The 21632-nt window shown below is 42.1% G+C and overlaps 1 protein-coding gene across 4 annotated transcripts in view; it reads right to left on the minus strand.

Moving 5' to 3' along the window:
- The window catches only part of ANK2 (ankyrin 2), a 701030-nt gene that overhangs the window by 391926 nt on the left and 287472 nt on the right, over window positions 1-21632 (minus strand). The window contains exon 1 of one of the 4 annotated variants that reach the window (XM_073640221.1): window positions 8403-8614. The exons of 2 other annotated variants lie outside the window; for them this stretch is intronic. In XM_073640221.1, coding sequence (XP_073496322.1) covers window positions 8403-8486 — 84 coding nt within the window. In that variant the 5' untranslated portion in view covers window positions 8487-8614. Of the gene's footprint in view, window positions 1-8221; window positions 8258-8402; window positions 8615-21632 lie in introns of those variants that run through there. One more of the 4 variants, XM_073640277.1, reaches the window with a different exon arrangement.

Here is a 21632-nt window from a genome sequence, read left to right on the forward strand (position 1 = left end):
TCTAGTGTGGGCCATTATACAGTGTGGGGCTATTATATTGCATGGAGCTCTGTGTGGGGGTCACAGTTGGGGGATCATACTGTGTTGGGGCCACCAAGGGGGTATCATACTGTGATTGGAGGGCATTTTTGTTGGCATCATACTTTATGGGGGCAATGAAAGAGGAATCTAAGACTCCTGCAGAAGGAAAATTACAATGTAAAGGCTGGAAAGTTGTGAGATCTGCTCTTCTGTGACCTCAACAAATAGTTATTTTTTTTAAGGTGGGGGGACCTAATTAGAACTTCTGCTATGGGACCCCGTGATTTCTATGTATGCCCCTGGTCCTGTCAATCACCTCCAGCAGCACTGGTAAGAGCCAGATGATTGGACCTCTAAAGAATATTTTCTCTGAAACTCCGCAGCATTTCAGAGAGTAATTTACCTTGCCACAAAAAGCTCTGCTTCATGTTGTCCACGCTTTGGGCAGTATTAGTCAGTTAACTGGTTCCTTTTAAATGAATAGCCTTGTCACTTCATATGTTATTTTGCACACTTTTGCAACTAAGTAGAGCCAGTTTTTTATTTTAGAGAATGAGTATAAATCCTGAAATGTTATGAACCAGCCTACTAGTTCCAGTTTACATTAGTGGTCAAGGGGTTGGCATGATTCCTACAAAAAATAAAATCTTGCAAAGAATAAACACAACAGCAATTTGGATTAAATGTATTGTTACTATATGGAAAACAATGCTCTGACTGGTTTGGGTAACTGTCCCTGCCTCACGGAGAGAACTCATATGTGTACCTACCCTTCCACTGAAAATGGAGACCAATACATGACCTGAGCAAAACCAATATTTACATTCTCCTATGACACTTTATAATGGAAGAATTAAATACTTTCTACGTATAATAGCCTTTGATTGTTATTAATGGGTTCCCAGTTGTGAGGCACGGCAATGGAGAGATGCATCGTAGCCAAGCTAGTGGAACTAATGTCACATATTCAGACTCCCTATTGATGTGCTGGGAAGTAGCAGAGAAACTGCGGAGACCATGTGAGCGGCCAGGAGTGCTGACAGGGGGCTGTCAGAAGGAAATATTACACTCATGGATGGAGGGTGACAGATGATTAACCACTTCCTGCCTAAATTCGAGCCTGATTTGTACTGAGCAGTACCCGGGAAATGTCCTTCTGGGGCTACCTTGGTCTGAAAACTTGACAGTATACGCTTGAGCAAAATAGATTCCCTTTGTCAAAAAAGTCTTCAATTGTGCATTTTTAGCATCCATTTCAGTTTTAAGGGGGAGTTAAATATTATGCTGCCTTTTTTATCTAGAGAAGGATCTAAATCTACTTTGTATGCTGGATATGTCTGTTGTTAACTTACATTAAAATAGTCATAACTTCAAGGAATTATCCAAGAGTAATATGCAGAAAAAAATAATAAAAGAAAAACACATTACTCTCCTGCTAAAGGGAATCTGTCACCTGGTTTTGGCCAACTAATCTGAGAGCAGCATAATGTAGAGACGGGGACCATGATTCCAGTGATGCGTCACTTACTGGGCGGCTTGCTGTAGTTTTGATAAAATCCCATGAGATTATCACTAGAGGACCAGTAAAACTGTTGCCATGTAGTAGTCCTCCATATTCATAAGCTCTGTATATCCTACCCCCACCACTGAATGGCAGCTTTCTGCCTATGCAGTGTACACAGAAAGCTGCCAATCAGTGGTGTGTGGGGGGGGGGGGGGTATAAAGGACTCGGCATTCAGAGAACTGTTAGATCTGTTATCAAAACTGTAGCAAGCAGCTTAGTAAGTGACACATTGCTGGAATCAGTGTCTCTCCTCCTGCTGCTCCCAAATGGGGTAGCGAAAACCTGGTGACAGATTCCCTTAATCTCCCTCTGGTCTGTGGTTACATGCCAGCATCAATGACATGTCATACTGGCTTGTAATGGATGCCGCCAATCTCTAGCTGAAAAGGTGATGCCAGTAAGTATGGTGTTAAAATGAAGAAAAATCTTTTTTTTTTTGTTTTATTACATGTTTTGCTGGAAGTTTACGGCACAGTACTTACAATTACTATACACAAAAACAAAGCTTTGCACGTAATCTTACTATACTAGGTATTAACTACATAATGTGCACCAGTAAGGATTCGTTACTAACATTTCTGGAAAAGATCTGGGTAAAACACTCAGGACTGACATCAGAACGTATTGATCTTTAGAGTGGTATACTGTTACTCTTGCCAGGGGACAATACAAGGGGGATCTGTAATATTTTCCTATAGAAGACGGACTTTCGTGAATAACTCTTTCTCTGCTCACAAATGCAAACAGAATGAATATATGCTGTAGTGCTCGGGACTCTGCTGTCTACAAAGCAGTCCTTGGGGAGAAAGGAAAAAGGGCAAATCAAGAGGGTGCGTCTGGTTCTCTTGTCCTATACTGGAAATTTTGAGTCAATAGGACATAATCTGACCTTCAGATCAAGTACTGGGGATGTATTTTGCTTTGGAGGACCACTCATGTGTGTTCATTTTAGGGCGAGACCATTGATTTCATAGGCTTCGTCCATGGATTTCATTATTATAAATAATTTTCTGGTATGTTTCATATTCTGATTACTATGTTATCCTAAATTACAGGACAGGACAAACGTATTTACTTTTTGCCACATAGAAAATACAGGATGCTATGAAGGGGGCTTGGATACTGGGGGGGGGGGTGATTTGCTTGAAATGGCTCTGCTGCCCCAGTAGGTTCTACTCATAGTTTGTAAGCAAACCCTAAAATAGAGACATACCATTAATGTTAATCATAGGCACACTGCCAAAGAGCATGAAGAGTATGGGTAAAAAGAGTAATGGTGGGAGTTTATAAGCTATAAAGACCATCACATTAGATATGAACAGCCAGCTATATAGTACATGTGAATAAATATTTAATCAGGATTTATCATTGTATATATACAATGTACGGATCTAAAAGTAAGTGAATGTGGTGAAAGTAAGAAGAGTATAGCACTCAATTTCCATTTCCAAAAGTGCTTGGTCTGATTGCTTAGTGCTTACTATCAGAAAGGAAGCAGCAGATCACTCTCTTGGCAGGTCCTAAGCCATACAACATATACTTCTGTCGGCCATATGGTTCAGACAAAAGCTATTTATCCTGACGTATCCATAAACAGGAGAACTCAGCTCGGCCGAGCACTCATGTGTTCTCTATGAAAGAGCTACTGGCAGCGACTACAACAAAAGCATCAAGGATTGGAAACAAACATGTTGGATCCTTCTCTCCCTCTGTATCATATGTCAAGAGAGAGTTTTAAAGGCCCCATACACAACAGACTGTCGGCCGATATCGGAATGTGGACTTGTAGGACGAGCTCTTTAAAAAAAACACTCTTTTTAGATCGAAATACAGAGACTTCAATGTCACCGATTTTTTAGCTAAAGCATTTGCCCATCATTCAACACTAGGAGAAACTATCTTCACAGAAAAATGATTATGCATTGCCATTGACAGCAACAGTGACCCCCAACTAGAAAATACACAATTCACATATATAATCTAGGTGTTGGACGGTATATGGGATGTCTATATTGGTGAGAGATTTTCAAATATTCTGTTTCCCTGATATCTTCTGACCATGTAAGAAATGATATTTCCATCTGTATCCTGATATATGCAAAACTTCAATGAATCTTTGAGAATGGGTTGGTTTATGGGGTTTGACTGTATTACAAAACTCTCAATGTCAAAAGTCTCAATGTCCAAAATTGAAAAATAAATAAAACTGAATTCCACTTGCATTATGCAAAATTACAGCAATTATACTGTATGGGCAGCAAAAAATAAGCAACTTCAGAGACTGGTGAGTAGACTAGGATTTGCTTAAAGGGAACCTGTCACCAGCTTTTCCCTTTATAAACTAAATCCATCACCTGTCAGTCTTCTTGAAGAGCACTCTATCAACCTGTTCAGCTACTTTGCATAGATAAGAAAATACCTTTTGTAATCCTCCACCCTATGCTAATAGGCTTGGTCCAGTCTAAGGGGTTTCACTTGTCTCTGCTCAGCACTTCCTCTGTCATCGCAACTGCCGGCCCTCCTGCCTTGAAATGCCTGTTATCTTCTACATCATCCAATCTGTTCAACACTTGCGCATGCACAGTAAAAAAGAGGAGCTGCACAGGCACAACAGACTCTGTGCATGTCGTAATAAACACCAATCAAGGCACGAGGGCGAGCGATTGATAGAGGAAGAGCAAAGTAAGCTACACTCAACTCAACGAACTGGACCACGCTAATTAGTATATGGCATGGGAGGATTATAAAAGGTCTTTTCTTAGATATGCCGGGGATTAGCATTGGGCTTGGTCCAGTCCAATGGGTATTGCTGGTCTGTGCTTGGCGTTTCTCTGACCCCGCAATTAACGGTCCTCCAGCCTTGGTTGACATGGCTGACAATTCTACTCTTGCTCCTGCACAGTATTGAACAAGAGCTGCGCAGGTGCCACAAACTCTGTGGATGACGTAAGAGATGTCAGCCATGTCAGTCAAGCCAGGAGGATGGGAATTGTGGAGACAGAGGAAGTGCGGAGCACAGAACAGTGACATCCAGCAGACCGGACCACGCCAATTAGCATATGGCAGGGGAGGATTATCAAAGCTATTTTCTTAGATAAGCGGGTGAGCGGGGCACTTATGAACAGGTTGCTGCAGTGCAGTTCAAGATGACTTAAAGGTGGTGGATTTAGTTTATATATGGAAAATATGATGACAGGTTCCCTTTAAAGGGAATCTGTCACCACCTGGCACTTTTCAGACCACTAATATAGGTATACAGGTGATAGAAATGTGAATCTATACTTACCTGTATGGCCCATATTAGCGGTCTGGTTGCTGTGTAATAGCTTTTTTATTAAATTATTTTTGCTAAGCTTTGTGTCCCCCGGACGCCAAGAAATACCTGCCTACTAGCCCTATTTCCATACTCACCCCAGTTCCCGGCCGGATCCCGCGCCTGTGCAGTTTACCCTGTACGGACGCCGCTCTTCTCCCTGCCGTCAGTGTAGTGTTGTGCAGCAGGGAACTTGTGCGCAGGCGCCGGTAAGTAACTCTGCCTTCCCAGCGCTTGCGCACAAGTTTCCTGCTGCAAAACACTACAATACAGAGCGGGGGCTGTAACCGTGCCCCTGGTCCTGACTGCCGTCCTCAATGCAGACGGAGTGTTAGCCAGATTAACCCCATAACTGCAGGTCAATAGCGTTTTTTCTGGTGACAGGTTACCTTTAAGATGCATGTCATCCAAATCCGAACTACAATTCTATGCATGTATGAAAACATAGAAAAATGAAAAAAATACCAATAGTTCCTCTCAAAATCTCTTCTCTAATCTAAATCTCTAAATCTAAATCTAATTGTGGTATTAGTAGCTGTCTTTTGCACCAAATTCTTCAATATGGTGCACATTATTCATGAATTTAGTGTAAAGTCAAAAATGGTCTTTTTTTCTATCTTGAACTGTTTCTGCAACTTTTTGTAGGCAAAAATTGCATGTTTCACAAAATGAGGCAAAAATTGTGTCAAAATACTCGTGTGCTCAAAGATGAGCCAGAAGGGACTGAAGTGAAGTTGCATCAAATTTGGCAACTTTTTAAAAAGTCGCAATTGATGGATCAGGAGAAAACATCAGGAATCGCTAAACTTCGCCCACAATGTGGAAAACAAAGAAAACAGGCGAGAACATATAACACAGACTTAAAAATGGCTCAAATTGAATAATGAAAAGTAGATAAAAAGAGACCCAAAGGCAATGATGAATCAGGGCGTAAGGGCCCTTTAACACTGGTTCTTCCTCACGCTCCCATTGGGGATTCGGTCGTATGCGCCGATGGGGCCATTGACTATAATGGTCCCAACAGAGTCAATAAGAACTCTGTCGTGCATCATTTTTGGAGGAGGACAGTAGGCATATGCGCCCAAAAATGATGCACGTTAGAGCACCCGTTGACTGTCAGCACCATTATAGTCAATGGCCCCGAATGTCATTTTGCGGGGGGTTCGGACAGGACCACTGAATGTGCAGTGTGAAAGCACCCTAAGTGTCCCATGAGCTCAGACATTTCCCTGCTCCTCTTCCTCACTGGCTATAAGACAACTGGCTGCAGCAGGAGCCTCTGGCTCTGCCCTGACCACAGTAGGACAAAAAGACTGTTAACCCCTGCCCCAACAAAGCATCACCCCTAAGCCATTCCCAGGCAGAAAATGGAATAGATCAGCAGAAGATTAACCCTTGTGTGTACATTGCAGGATTTCACAAACATTGTCTGTTTTAGAAAACATAGAAGACCCTTCAGACAGAAAGCAAGGTAGGGGGGATCAAAATTATCTACTGCTTACTTTTACCATTAATTTTTTGATTTAGAAATCTTTTGAGTGATTTTTAAATGATTACCTTGTTCTTTTAAGGATACATCATCAATTACATGAGGCCAGTGCAGTCTTAAGAGGCCTAACACAGAATTTTTACATCAGTCATTGGCACACATTATTAAGTCCCCGTTGATCATCTAATTAGGAAGAAAGTGTGCTTCTCAATAGCATCCCGCAGGCAGTGAAGGAGAAAGCATTTATCACAAGTAGAACTAAAGTATGACGACAAGCCAACGACTGTTTCTTATGAGGACAACAATATTTTGTCTGACATTAAAAAAAATCAAAACATATCTAACAATCATCAATATAAAATAATAATGGTATTAGAAATCATCTAGATAATATACCGTGGGATTACTGCATGCAATGATATTAAGACACATATTACAACCATACCAGCACCAATATAGTACTACCACATGATCTCCAAAAAACATCCACCATCCAAATTTTACCATTTTACATTGTTCATTTTTCAAAATTTTTAGAGATGATTAAAATGTCTTATATAAAATCCCAAATACTAATTTAAATGTATAGAGATAATAGATGTAACATCACATCTGGGACAACAACCATCAACAAAACCTTATGTCTATGGCACTAATCCAGGCAAGAACGATCAATAGAAATCCATAATAACCGAGAAAAAAAATGGAAAACTCAATCATTTCAATTATCATTAAAAATGATTAATTTGACTTAATTCTTCATAACGTTTTTAGGTAGTTAAATAATTAAACACAATATTATTTGAGCATGTAAAACAATATCTTTACATAATAGATACGGTTTTATTAACGGAGCACTTGCTAACGGTCGCAATATGGGATTGTTCGTTGTCTCTACATTAGGAGTAAAAATACTTTATGCACAAGTCCACCTAGAAGAAGGAAAAAAACCTGCCTTCATTTCCAAACGCTGTTAAATGCCCTATTGATTGGGCAGACAATTACTAACACAAGGCAGCGTGCGAACTGGTGAATGGGTCACTCGCAGGAACCTGTACAAGCTTTTCCTAATGGTCAAGGGATTATTTTGTTCTATGCCACGAGCTTTTGGTTTGTGTCGTTTTTTTATTTATCCCTTCCCCCCCCATCATGTCTACAGAAAAGTCCTGCTTTTTCCAGCATCTTACCTCGGAATGGAAAGGAGGTGCTATATCTTGGAAAACATTTAAGCATTTTTTTCTATTTACAGATGCAATTAAATGGTTCCCAATAATCCTGTATTGTTTCCATATATATATATATATATATATATATATATATATATATATATATATATATATATATATATATATATACACATACATATATATACATACATATATATATATATATAGGTCCTGGCTGTATAGTGCATATGATCTGTAGACGCCTAGGTGCCTGGGTGTGGCCACAGTACGGCGTATTACATTGTGTACCTTTCCAAAGAAATGGCTACAATTAAACCTGCATGGCTACCTGCTCAGTTCTTGTGTACAATGTGATATATGGGTGATCTCTCCCATTTTGAAACATGTGATCACACCTTGTAGCTGGGAACAGGTGACAGGTACATAGGTACAGATACCGGCGCCCATGGGGGCATGTGACTTAGGTATTGTGATCACTATATCAAATCACTCTTCAAGTTGTTGTACTATAGTCCGCAAGACAAGCTCAGCTCAGGCACCTCACACAGAGTCAGCTCTGCTACATCATCTTTCCAGTCACAGCAGCGGTAATAATAATACAAAAAGATTTATGTTTTACAGCTGAACCAAAAAATGAGAAGCTAACCCAGAAATGAGCTGAGTCCATCCCATGGGCTTGTGCGAGGCTCGGTGCACTCACTAGGACTGATGGGCTCTGTCCCCGCTTCCATCGCTCCTCACCCGAGCGGAGATCGCAAGCAGCGAGCTCGGCTTCCCTGACACAGACACGCCTAATGGATGCTGCCTCCAACACGCACCGCCGTTACCTTTCTGGGTCTTTTCCTCCGTAAGTTGGTGCCGTTATATTTCTCCGCTCCATCCGTTTTAGGAGTACTTTCCTCGTTCATCATTTCACACCAGTTTCCCCAGCTAAGAGCGTTGCCATTAAAGCCTCTCCACAGCACGGAGCAGTGTGTCGCTGACTAGAATGGAGGCTGGGAGGGGGGAATAGGAGGAGAAGCAGTGTCACGTTGCCATGGCAGCGGCTGCCACAAATGTTTATCTGCTGGCAATGTTAAATCTGATTCAACCAATTACCATCAGGATCTGCTCCCTCCACAAAGGAGGAACGCCAGAGTTACAGATGCTGTCATTGTATCCCCCTCATAAAGAAAAAGCACCAGAAACATGCTGCTAATCCCTTACACCTTACCAGCACGGTTTATTCAAATCACACATCAAAAATGTCCTCAAAACAAATCAGCTGCAGCTCCCACAACAGGACTTGCTTTCAGGTAGAGGTCTCAGCCTGTTCTTCACATTAGACAGAATGGGTTTTAGATGACCACAAGCTAAATAGTTACTGAAAGAGACGGGTCCTGTGATTGCTTCTGCTAGACAGATAGATAGATAGATATGTGATAGACGGATAGATAATAGACAGACAGATAGATGAATAGAATGATACATAGACATAGAAATTAGATAAATGGATAGATAGATAATAGAGATGACCAAACCAGAACTTAAAAGTTCAGGGTCCGTACTGGACAGTTAGTGTCAGGTGCTAATCGCCGAACACGGACTTCTCCAGGGAGTCCGTTGTAATGTTCAGAGTTCCGGAGGAAGGTCATGAGAGAGAGATTTTTTCCCATCTCAAAAGTTTGGCTCACCATTGTTTTCAATGGGGTTCAGATTCTGGTTCAAGTTAGGGCACAGTTTTGGTACCCGAACCGAACTTTGGACTAAACTTCAAGTCGGGTACCAGAACCCGAACTTCCACGGGTCCGCTCATCCCTAATAGACAGACAGACAGACAGATAGATATGGATATACACATATAGATAGATAGATAGATACATAGATAGATAGATAGATAGATAGACCTCAGTAGTGGGCACAAGAAAATCCTCTCACAACGGTCACCACAAGGTCCTCCACGGATGTTAGAAAAAATAAAGGCAGAACTCCAAAGAGTAAGGTGAAATAAACTATTCATCAGGGATGTAATATTTCAGCTGGCTCAATTCTTTCGATGGATACACCTACAGATAAATAATGATAGATGGATGGATAGATAGACAGGCAAGGTAGATATACTATTGATTTACAGCAGGAAAAAGTGTGGCAGAATACAGCACAGGTTACACTACGGTCCCAGCTGCACACACGTCTCTACGTGGCCATACACATTAGATTGCTGTTAGCTGATATTTGAACAAAACTTAAATGAACATTTGTGTTGCTATTGCTCATGTTCAATATATTGCCAGAAATGACATTTGTTATGGAAGGTTGAGAGATCGTTCACTGAATTATCACTTCTGTATCGATTGATATCAAACACAGGCGACTTAATGACTTTGTCCAATATTTAATTCCACTTGACGAACTATCATTGTGGTTAAAATCATCCATTGTTGTTAACTTTAGTCTAATATGTAAGGAGAGCTTCAGTAAACATGCGGATATGTGATAATAGGAGAGTGGCTCATCTCCGGTATAGAGGAGGACGTAATATATTCTAATACAAAGGCTAGTAAATGAATGGATAACTACCAAACCTATGAGTAGATTCTCTTCTGCCCCTGACACAATGATGACTACAATGATTTCACTGAATAAGCAGTCTACATTCCAGCTTATGAGCTCTGTTCCAAGTGTTTACATCCATCCACCTTCGAAGCAAGTTTCGGACCCCACTGATCTGATATTGATGACCTACCTATGGACGGATCAACAATATGGTGTGACCAGACAACCCTGTTAAGAGAATGAGTGGATTGCAGTATTCCAGACTGGTTATTACTAGTGTTGAGCATTCCGATACTGAGTTCCGATACTTTTAGAATATCGAATACCGGAATCGGAAGCTCCCATAATGCCTGCGCTCTGCAGTGTCTCTGAAGGATGACAAGCTGGATGGCAGCGCTCAGCTGCGATCCAGCCTGTCATCTCAATGCCATCCCAGCGTGGGAGAATTCTCCTGATTGTTTAAAAGCCGGCGGGCGGTAAAAAGCCGACGGGCGGTAAAAAGCCGCCGGCTTTTAAACAATCACACAGCCCCATACTGCTTCCCCGCAGCCTACCACCCCGATCCTCCGCTCCCCTCGCCACCTCCCATCCCGATCGTAAGTTAGGACCGGGCAGGGAGCGCAGCACCAAGGAGTGGGGAGTGAAGGACCCAGGGCGGGGAAGCCGGCAGTGAAAAGACTTCACCGCGAGCTTTCCCGTTCTGTGCTGCGCTCTCCCGCCGGTTATTTCAAATGAACAGCTGAGGTATCAGGTGATGCCGATCAGCTGTTCATTTGAAGTAGCCGCAGTGCCCTCAGAGGGTTCATGTGAGTTCATGCTTGACTGCATTGCATGAACTTTCCCACGGCCGCACAGGTCAGCCACACCTCCCAGACCATCAGACCCATCATGATTAGTGTGTGCGCGGTGTCTGTGCGATGTCTGCGGGTGTCTGCGTGCAGGCAGACATAGGCCGATGTGACACTACTACTCCCATCGGCCTATGTCTGTCCCCCGTCCACTCGTGCCAGCAGGATCAGCTCGATGGGAGCAGTAGTTCCCATCAGCCTGATCCTGCTATTTAAACTGCCCCATATGTTATTTTTGCCCCTATACGTGTTTTATTCTTTTAGGCCCCCATATTTTTTTTTTGTTGTTTTTGGTCCCAAATAAATTTTAAATACATTTCATTGGTGGCCAGTGGTTACCTAAAATAAATTAGTTTATACATTACCTGTCCCCGCCGATCGCCACCTAAAATAAAGTAAAAAATAAAAAACTACACCTATACTCGCCTAGACACCTAATTCCCCGAAGCCATCGATCTCCTGTAATAAAATATAAAATAATAAACCACAACCTTATCCTTACCCCTCCATAGTAGTCCACGAGTGTCCCACGATGATCTCCAGTTTAGAGCAGCCACATAGAATGTGACCGCTCTGAACCGCTGCCGCCGGCAGAATGACGGGGCCGTAAAGCAGCCCCGTCATTGCATAAGCGGGTTCGCCGGAGTTCAGGCAGCGCTGCTCCGGTCAGCTCCTTTACGGCCCTGCTGTACCGTGAGAAATTCCCACGGTACAGCAGTGCCGTAAAGGAGGTCACCGGAGCTGCGCTGACTGAATGCACTCCGGTGACCTCAGTCAGTGGCTCCAGCTGCCGGGAGCGGACGTGTTCCCGGCAGTGTGAGCTTACAGCAGCCATGCACAGCTGTCACATCTCCAGATGTGACAGCTGTGCATGGGAGATCAGCGCAGGAACGTGCATAGGTAACTTTTTTTTTTTTAGTAAACTAAGAATTAAATAAAATGGTGTGTTTTATTTCAAATAAATTATTTTTTTTCTGTGTGTAGTGTGTGTTTTTTCTTTTTAACACTTTGTAGGTTAGTAATGGGGGTGTCTTATAGACGCCCATCATTACTAACCTGGGCTTCATGGCAGCTGGCGCTGACATGAACCCCACCACTATTACCCCCTGCCACCGCACCAGGGCAGCGTGGAAGAGCGAGGCTAAGTGCCAGAATTGGCGCATCCTATGGATGCGCCATTTCTGGGGCGGTTGACGGCTGGTGTTTCTAGCCTGGGAGGGGGCCAATATTCATGGCACCCTTCCTGGGCTATTAATATCAGCCCCCAGCTGTCTGCCTAGCCTTTGCTAGCTATTAAAATAGGGGGGACCCCACATCATTTTTTTGGGGGGGTCTCCCATTTTAATAGCTAGTAAAGGCTAGGTATTCAGCTGGGGGCTGATATTAGTAGCCTGGGAAGCTCCGTGGGTATTAAACCCTTCCCAGGCTTCAAACATCTGCCCCAGCCGCAGCGGGGGGGGGGGGGGGCAGAAAGCTTGAGCCTCCCTGCGCTGCAGATTCCAGCCCCCAGCTGCCTAGTTGTACCTGGCTGGACAGCCTGTCATCCCTCAGACACTGAGAAGCGCAGGCATGCTTGCGCTCCTCAGTGTCAGGCTGTGACGGCATCCAGATGGGCCGAGTCTCTCACGCTCACCGCATGCGAAGGAGAATTCTCCCACGCTGTCAGTGACGTGCATGAGGTGAGCTGAGTTCATTGTAGGCTCATCTGGATGCCGTCACAACCTGACATTGAGGAGCGCAAGCATGCCTGCGCTTCTCAGTGTCCGCGGGATGACAGGCTGGATGGCAGCTTTCTGCTGCGATCCAGCCTGCCATCTCGATGTAGCAGAGCTGGAGCTGTCCTGGGAACCATCGAAAGGTAAGGATGATGTTGGTTTATTATTTTTCTTTTATTGCAGGAGATCGTTGGCTTCAGCTGGAATGGGCGTGATGGTAAGTATGGTTTAATTTAGAACAATAAAGAATTGTGTCTTTATTTCAATTAAAGGACTTTATTCTGGGTGTTTGTGCTTTTTTAACTTTCACTATGGGGTTAGTAATGGGGGTGTCTTATAGACGCCTCTCCATTACTAACCTGGGCTTGATGTCAGCTGGCATTATAAGCTGACATCAACCCCAGCCCTATTACCCCACTGCCACCGCTACAGGGCAGTGGGAAGAGCGAGGCTAAGTGCCAGAATTGGCGCATCCTATGGATGCGCCATTTCTGGGACGGCTGATGGCTGCTGTTTCTAGCCTGGGAGGGGGCCAATATTCATGGCACCCTTCCTGGGCTATTAATATCAGCCCCCAGCTGTCTGCCTAGCCTTTGCTAGCTATTAAAATAGGGGGGACCCCACGTCATTTTTTTGGGGGGGTCTCCCATTTTAATAGCTAGTAAAGGCTAGGTATTCAGCTGGGGGCTGATATTAGTAGCCTGGGAAGCTCCGTGGGTATTACCCTCTTCCCAGGCTTCAAACATCTGCCCCAGCCATCTGCTTAACCTCCGCTAGAGCCTAAAATTACGGGGAACCCCACGCCAATTTTTTTTTTAATAAATCCTTTATTTTAACACTAAATGACAAGTACAGTAACCAACACTATCTCTGTACTTCTTATATATGTGACTGACATGTTTCTATCTATCTAATCTATGTGTGATGCTCTATTCTTTCTGTTATAAATTGTCGGGTACTGCTGCTGAATTGCCGGCCGGCTTTTTTAAAGAGACGGTGCATGAAAACACTAATATTTTTTTAAATAAATCCTTTACACTAAATGACAAGTACAGTAAGCAACACTGTCTCTGTACTTATTATATATGTGACTGACATGTTTCTATCTATCTAATCTATGTGTGAAGCTCTATTCTTTCTGTTATAAATTGTCGGGTACCGGTGTATGCCGCTGCTGAATTGCCGGCTTTTCATGTTTCACTGTGAGCACTGTTCCCATCGATTTGGGCAACCACTTCCCCCAATACATTCTACATTATTTCTAGTTGTTTTCCTTCATGTAGAATTAACCTACAAGGAATGAAAGGGTTTATTTTCATTCCGATATTTCTGTCCCATTGACTTGCATTGGTTTCCGGTATCGGAATCGGCGAAATCCGATACTTTTGGGGTATCGGCCCGATCCAATCCGATCCGATATTTCCTGATATCGGAAGGTATCGCTCAACACTAGTTATTACACTTGGGGTTATTCAGTCTGGAAACACAAAGGCTTAGGAGTGATCTTATTACTATGTACAAATATATGAAAACATAATATAGAGACCTTTCTAATGATCTTTACACCTTAGCTTGCAACGGTGACAAGGGGGAATCCTCTACGTCTGGAGGAAAAAAGGTTTATTCATAATCACATACAGCAATTCTTTACTGTAAGAGCAGTGAGACTATGGAACTCTTTGCCATATGATGTTGTAATGGTTGATTCACTAAATGAGTTTAAGGAGGACCTGGATGCCTTTCTTGAAAAATATAATATTACAGGTTGTAGGTACAAGATTCTGTGATGTGACGTTGATCCAGGGAACTAGTCTGATTGCCGTATGTGGAGTCGAGAAGGAATTTTTCCCCTAATATGGCGCAATTAGCATCTGCCTCATGGGTTTTTTGCTTTCTTCTGGATCAACATGTTAGGCTCTAGTTGAACTCAATGGACTTTTGTCTTCTTGAGCCTTAAAACCTATGAACTGTGAACGTGTGTCCTTCTGGAGGAAGGTTAGAAGAAAGACAAATGATAGAACATTTCTGCACACTTTTAGCTCCATACATTGCTGTGACTCTTGGGTCATGGGTGGCATCCAACAGACGAATGTGAAGCCCTATACTGGACTTATTAGAGTCTCTTACTGCAATACCATCTGTACTGCCCAAATGGCACCTTGATTCCTGGTGGTTTAGCAATGATCGCCTGCAGAGACATACACCTCATTTACACTCTTGCTAAGGCAAAGCAGCTATGAATTCTGATACTTCTTTTTACATTACATGTCTGCTATATTTTTTCTTTCATATGCTAATGTGCCTACATTGTCAGTCATTTATACAGGTCCAGTTTCGAGTCTTAATGCTTTTTCTTAGATAGGTATAAGCCTACACAATAAGCAGCTAACTGTGGGTGTTAAGAGATTTATCAAGTAAGTTGTACACAGCAAGTGTTCCTTACACATTATAAGCACCATTGCGAGAATTCCTTGTAGCTCGAGGTGGGTTGATTGTGAACTGTCACAGCCCACATGCCATTAAAGTATAGGTTTCTATGGCAGATCTTGATAATTAAAGCTCTTGGGTTACATTTAAATGAGAATAAAACTGTTATACTTAATGAGCCATTACATAACAGCATGGGACAAATATCTGAAATGCAAAAATATATCTACTTAAAGAGGTTTTCCAATTTCAGAAAACTCCTGCCCTAGGAGGTTTGTTTCCTTTAAAAAAAACTGAGCTTTTCTCCACCTCCCCGAGTCCGGCACTGAATAATCACTGCTGTTCTCAGTTTCTCTTATTGTCTGCAGCGTTGAGATCACATAAACAATGCTGCAGCCAATCAGCGGCTCTAAGCAGCTCATGCAGTCTGCAGGGGCAGAGCCGCTAAACTCATTTATTGGCTGTGACACTGTCGATGGGATGTCAGCACTGCAGACTATAACAGAAACTGGAAGCAATGGCGGAGACTCAGTGCTGGACCAGGGGAGGGGAATAAAGGGAAGAATGTTTTTATTAAAAAAGCAGGGGACAGGTTTTTTTTTTAAAAAACAGAGAACCCCTTTAAATATAAATATGACGGTAACTGACAATGATGTGTTTAGTTGTGTTGATTTTGTCCCGTCAATGCACCATTAGTGAGCACTGATCAACTAATTACAAGTCGTTCAGCATTTGTTAATTGGCTGGTTTACACGGGCTGAAGAACAATGGAGACAGTACCAGCACTAATTTGATTTTTCTGTCCCCATTTAGTATCATGGTATTTTATACAGAAATATGTACTGCCAATAAAAATGATTTCTCTGACCACGTAAATAATCCCATCAGCTGAAAAACAAGAGTTTTGCTCATTTGTCATTTTATCATTGATACTTTCACACCTGCACATAATCGGGTACCAGCGTTCCTGTGAACGCTCAATCACCAATCATCTACAGGTGAAAATGTAGCATAAGCCATATTTTACTAGAGAGCGAAAAGCCACAACGTGGAGATGACTGGTGTCCAATTCCACGCCATAATTATAAATACTGCATTAGTGCAAACAGAGAAAGATCTGTGCACCTGGTAGGATATTATCATCCATGTCACAACTTCCAGCGCCTAGGGGCACTGCTTGAGGCTACAGGAACAAGGCTTAAACTCACTTAGGCTGTGTGCCCGCTATGCGTTTTTTAAGCATTTCCACAGTGGCAATTTCGCTGCAGAATCGCTTGAAAAACGCTTGGTAGAAGGCCTGCCATGTTCCCCAATGATAATCTGCATGTGCTGTGCACATGCTGTGGAAGTTTCCACTGCGGATTATCATTGCGGAAAAAAACGCAGCGGCGTTTTCGCTGCCATTGACTTGCATTGAATCGCTTAATATCCGCATCAATACATGTGCACATGTAAGGTGCCCCAGCGAGGTAGTCGTGGGCGAGTTGTAGCCCCCTCTCGCTCTGGCACCCTACAGACAATTTGTGTCCTCCCTCTGATGTGTGGCTGTGTATGTGGGGCTCTCCACTTACTTCAAACCATCCGATCGCGGCTGTCTCCAGGCATTTCTCTTCTGGGACCAGAGCAGCAATAAATTCAGAGGACACGAGATTCTTAACCATAACTTGGACTTTACTTGGGGAGGAGGAATATGTACAGTATTTAAAGGCAGATATAATGGATAAGGCCCGACAGGTTATTATCTCCCTCACAGGCGCTAGCAACATCTTCAGCCCTGGTTCCCTCTTTGAGTGAAGCATCTCTGTGACTATCTCTAGCCCAAGAGACTCTTCTGCAATACCAACAGTGTTCCGGATCCAATATCTCCCCCACGTCTTAGCCTGGAGTCCTATTTATCTTCCTCTGCTTCCTGCAGACTAGAAGTGCCCCGGGTCCTCAATACCTCTGTTGAGTTTCTCCGGCCGGCTAACAGGACTCTTGCGTAGGGAGACTTTTACACTGGTGATCCCACTGTCTGAGGGTATGGAGCTCCCGTCTACCCTAGCAGCCACCATATAGTCAGGCTGCCCGTACAGTTCACTGTCCTATCTCTTACTGCTCATCACTTCCTGCTTCTGGAAACTAAGCAGAGATTTTCCTATTGTGCCCACCTCTGTGGACTGTCATCACACAGCATTAACCCCATCACTGTCTGTAACACTACTAGCAGACCCAACCTAACATCTGCACCCAGAACAGTGGCATCTTGTGGCTTATTACAGGTACTGCAGCCCACAAGGAATTATGCCAAGAACAAGCTCTATAACTCTCAAGGCTTGGTCAGGTCACTAAGTTCCCCTTCTACTCTACTGACTGGACCACTGAAGCTAACCCCTTTAGCTTAGCCTACCAACAGTTCAGAGAGGTCTAACTACAGGAACACCCTCTTTAACTACTTCAGTGCCAAAGGAAGGCTGCGTCCTTCCCCACTATTACACACATGCGGATATTAAGCGATTCAATGTGCGGATGGTACCCGGGTCTGGAGAAGAGGTGACTCTCCTCCCGAGTACCATAGTACCTGTAAAAAAAAGAATTAAAATAAAATATATACATTATACTTACCTTCTGATGGCCCCCAGTCTCCTCTATAGTGCGTCCTGGCTTCCCGGCAGCTCGCGATGGTCTAAAAGGACCTGCCATGACGTCATTTAGTCATGTGACGGGTCACGCGACCGCTGGTCCTTTTACACAACCGCGAGACACCGGGAAGACCGGACACATCGGATAAGGAGACCGGGGGCCATCAGAAGGTATAATGTTTGTTTTTTTATTCTTTACCATTTTTGTTCTTTTTTTTAACTAACTTGGTCACACTGTATAAAATCCATGTCGGTTGCATGGATTTATATAGTGTGACCAAGTTGTCAAGCACTTTCCAAGTGATGCTAAAATCACTTGGAAAGCGCTTGAAAATCCGCATGCGGAGATGAATGTGAAGAACGCTTCACATCCGCATGTCCCTGGCAGGAAAAACACATGTACAATCCGCATGTACAATCCACATGTACAACCCGCATGTACAATCCACATGTACAATCCGCATGCGTTTTTTCTGCCAGGGAGATGCAGAAACGCTCAGGAAAAATCCAGAGCATTTCTGCATTGTGGGCACTTAGCCTTAGGGGGATTTTGGAATCGGCAAATATCACATTGAGGCAGATTCACTAGTTGTATCAAAATTTTAGAGGGAAAGGATTTGTTACTCTTCTTCATGCCAATATTTTGGTCTGGGGTAAGCTAACCAAGCGGTGGTGTAAAGTTATATAAAACTGTGCAATGATGCACCCAGTTTATCATCTAGAATAAGCCATCTTAACTTACAGGGGATAAAATCTGTCCTATTCATGTAAAGGATAAGCACAGCACTCATTTTAAGACATTCGTCTGATTACTGTACTGTAAGGCTATGTTCACATATCATTCACACATCATGGTGTTTTTGGCATCAATTTTCTGCAGCAAAACCTGATCTCAGAAGGGAGGTTTGTTCAGGATTTTTCTTGCAGGTTTGGAGATTTTTTTGGTGCGTTTCTGATGTGCTTTTTTCACTGTCGTTCTGTCTCTTTTTATGCATGTACATAAAGTTCAGTGAAAAATAAAAACTATTTTGGCATCAAAAACGCTGAAAAAAACACTGAAAATAGTTACCTGCGTTTTTTCACCATTTTTTTCACCACCTATTACTTCCTATGGGTGAAAAAACGCTGAAAGAAGTGACACGCTCTATTTTCCAAAAAAACATGCAAAGCACAAAATCCTGAACAAAAAAAAACCATGATGTGTGAACAGAGAATTCTGGAATCTCATAGACTTTGCTGGTACTGCAAAACGCAGCTGAAAATTTGCATAAAAAAGCATAAAAAAATGCAGAAAAAAACATGATGTGTGACCCTAAAGGTGAAATTACACTGTACAATTATGGGGGTTATCCTAGGAACTCTCAAATCCAAATAATTATGAAGTGCAAACAGGCCGCCAATCACCTGATCAATGAGCAAAATGCTTGTTCGCTGGATGAAATGATCTTTTGTTTTTAAAAAAGATCATCATTCTCAGCAGCACATCGTCCTGTGCAAACAGGACCTGCGCTGCCGAGAACAATGGTAGCCTATGTGCCCAAAATGGTCTATTACTGATCGCTCAGTGCACATCTGAAACATGCTCTGCCAGGCTACATAGGTTAATAATTGACTGCCAACCAACAAAATTTTTGCCAATTGGCAGGTGTTTAAAGCCACGCATTGGGAGGTGTAAATGCACCTGGACATCCATCTGGACATCCGACAGTTATCCCCCGGATATAATCAATGAAGGTTTCTTTTGACAGACTGCAAGCAAAGGTTTTGAACACTGGGGAAAATACAATGGAAAATTCAATAGCTTTTCATTATGCAAAGAAAAATCTGTATTTCAGAAAACTGTCATTTAAGCCCTATCCATTGGAAAGGTGATACATGTATGTCTGCTGTGGATATAACTGCTGGGATGTCCCAAGAATGAGATCCCAAAATCTTCTGTGTGAATGGAGTGGCAGTGCGCATGTGTGGCTACTGCTCCACTTCTATGAGACTGAGAAAACAGCTATACAACTATCATAAAAAAAAAAAAATTTTATCATAATTTCATGACCAGCTAATATTCAACTTTGTAATTACATTTTTCTTCGAAGATCCATAACTTTTTTACATTTTCCAAACAACACAGCCATATGATGGGGACGAGTGGTAGTCCTGATTTGTTTTACCATACATTTTATTTTACCATATAACGTACAAAGTAAACTGAAATGGTGAAAAAAATGCAATTCTACCATTGTTTTTTGGGGTTTTCATTTTGTGGTAATACAAAACATATAAGACTTTTTGATATATTTAGCAGTATTTAGCACTTTTAGTGGATAAAAAATAAATCAGAACTTAGTAAAAACAAGAAACGGATTTGTGTTAATAAATAAATCAGAACTTGGTAAAATAAATAAATAAATAAATTGTTGTGTGTTAGCATTTTCTGAGACCTGTAACTTTTTGATATTTCTTCTGATGGGGCTGTGTGAGGACTCGTTCTTTCGTGCACCAAGCTGACATTTTTATTGAAGCCAATTTTTTGGTGGAAAGTGCAGCCACTGAAAAATGGCAATTCTGGTGTTCCGATTTTTTTTTCTTCGTGGCGTTTAAATGTACAAATGAATTCATTTTATATTTTGATAGATGGGACTTTTACAGACACGATGCTACCAAATATGTATTTTTTTTCTCTATTTTTGAAAAGTGATTTTAACTTTTACATTTATTTTCTTTTTTCGTATTTTTGGATTTTTGCTTTATTCTTTAGTCTTCATAGTGGGTTTGAACCTGGGATAATTTCATCGCTTATACTATATACTACAATACTGCAGGCTTTATTTAAATTGAGGTTCTCTTATGAAATCCAGTGATAGGATCAATCTCTTCTCAGCGGATACAGATGGGTGCTGGGGCAGAAGCAAACTGGCAACCCAGACATTTAAATGTCGCTGTCAGTAATTAACCATTTAGATGTCACTGTCAAATAGCAGCAATAAGTACTGGCTCCGGTCACTGCTCTTTACAGACAGATGCCGGCTGTATTACACAGCCGACATCAGCCAAGTCTTGAGTGAGCTCAGCTGTACATCACAGTCAGGGTGTGCAAAGGGATTAAGATCAATTTCACATGTCAACATTTTGCTGTCTACAGAGCACGTAGTTGATAAAAAAGGAATAATCTTAGTTTTAGTCTTCAAAAGGGACATCAGAGAACAACTGTAATCTTAGCAGAAATGGCTGCTGTTACCTCCATACAACCACAACAGTGATTTCTAGTTCAGCGTTTTCACAAGCGAAGGCGACTTCCTTGGAGAAAATAGAGAAATGACACTATCCTGAATTTGCTATCAGCCACTATAGCCACGTGAAGTATCGGATAAGACGTGTGAGCACTGAATCTTATTAAAGCATGGCAAGCACATTAATTTCATTTAATATTCCCTTAATTGCACGAGTCCTCCTTCCTTGAAGATAATATGCCAATAAGAAATTGGAAATATGCTTATCTTATCTTCTGCTGGAAAGCCTGCTTCCTATATACAGTACATCATCTGAATCATTGCTTTATACTGGATACAAAGTACATATACCATACTTATCCATGTACTCCCATTTGTGTCACTATCTGTGAATCTCCATTACAAATCAGAGGAAAGTACATTTTAAAGTAATTAGCATGAACCTTACACTACTCCGCATATTAACACAATAATATTAATATATTAATACTAGTAAATAATAACAGAAAAACACAATTCATGTTTTTTATATTGTTAGTGATTATTTTTACTGCTAAAAAGGTTTACAAAACCAGAAACACAAGGGAAAAAATCCTTCTAACGGAAAAGAAATATGTGAATAACAGCAATGTTGGCACTAACACATGTAGGACTTCATTGACTATAATGGGGTCTGTTGGGTTGCCA

This window comes from Phyllobates terribilis, unplaced genomic scaffold (genome assembly GCF_046119375.1).
Source record: "Phyllobates terribilis strain yellow unplaced genomic scaffold, ASM4611937v1 Scaffold_1__5_contigs__length_1240528914, whole genome shotgun sequence".
NCBI classification, from domain to species: domain Eukaryota; kingdom Metazoa; phylum Chordata; class Amphibia; order Anura; family Dendrobatidae; genus Phyllobates; species Phyllobates terribilis.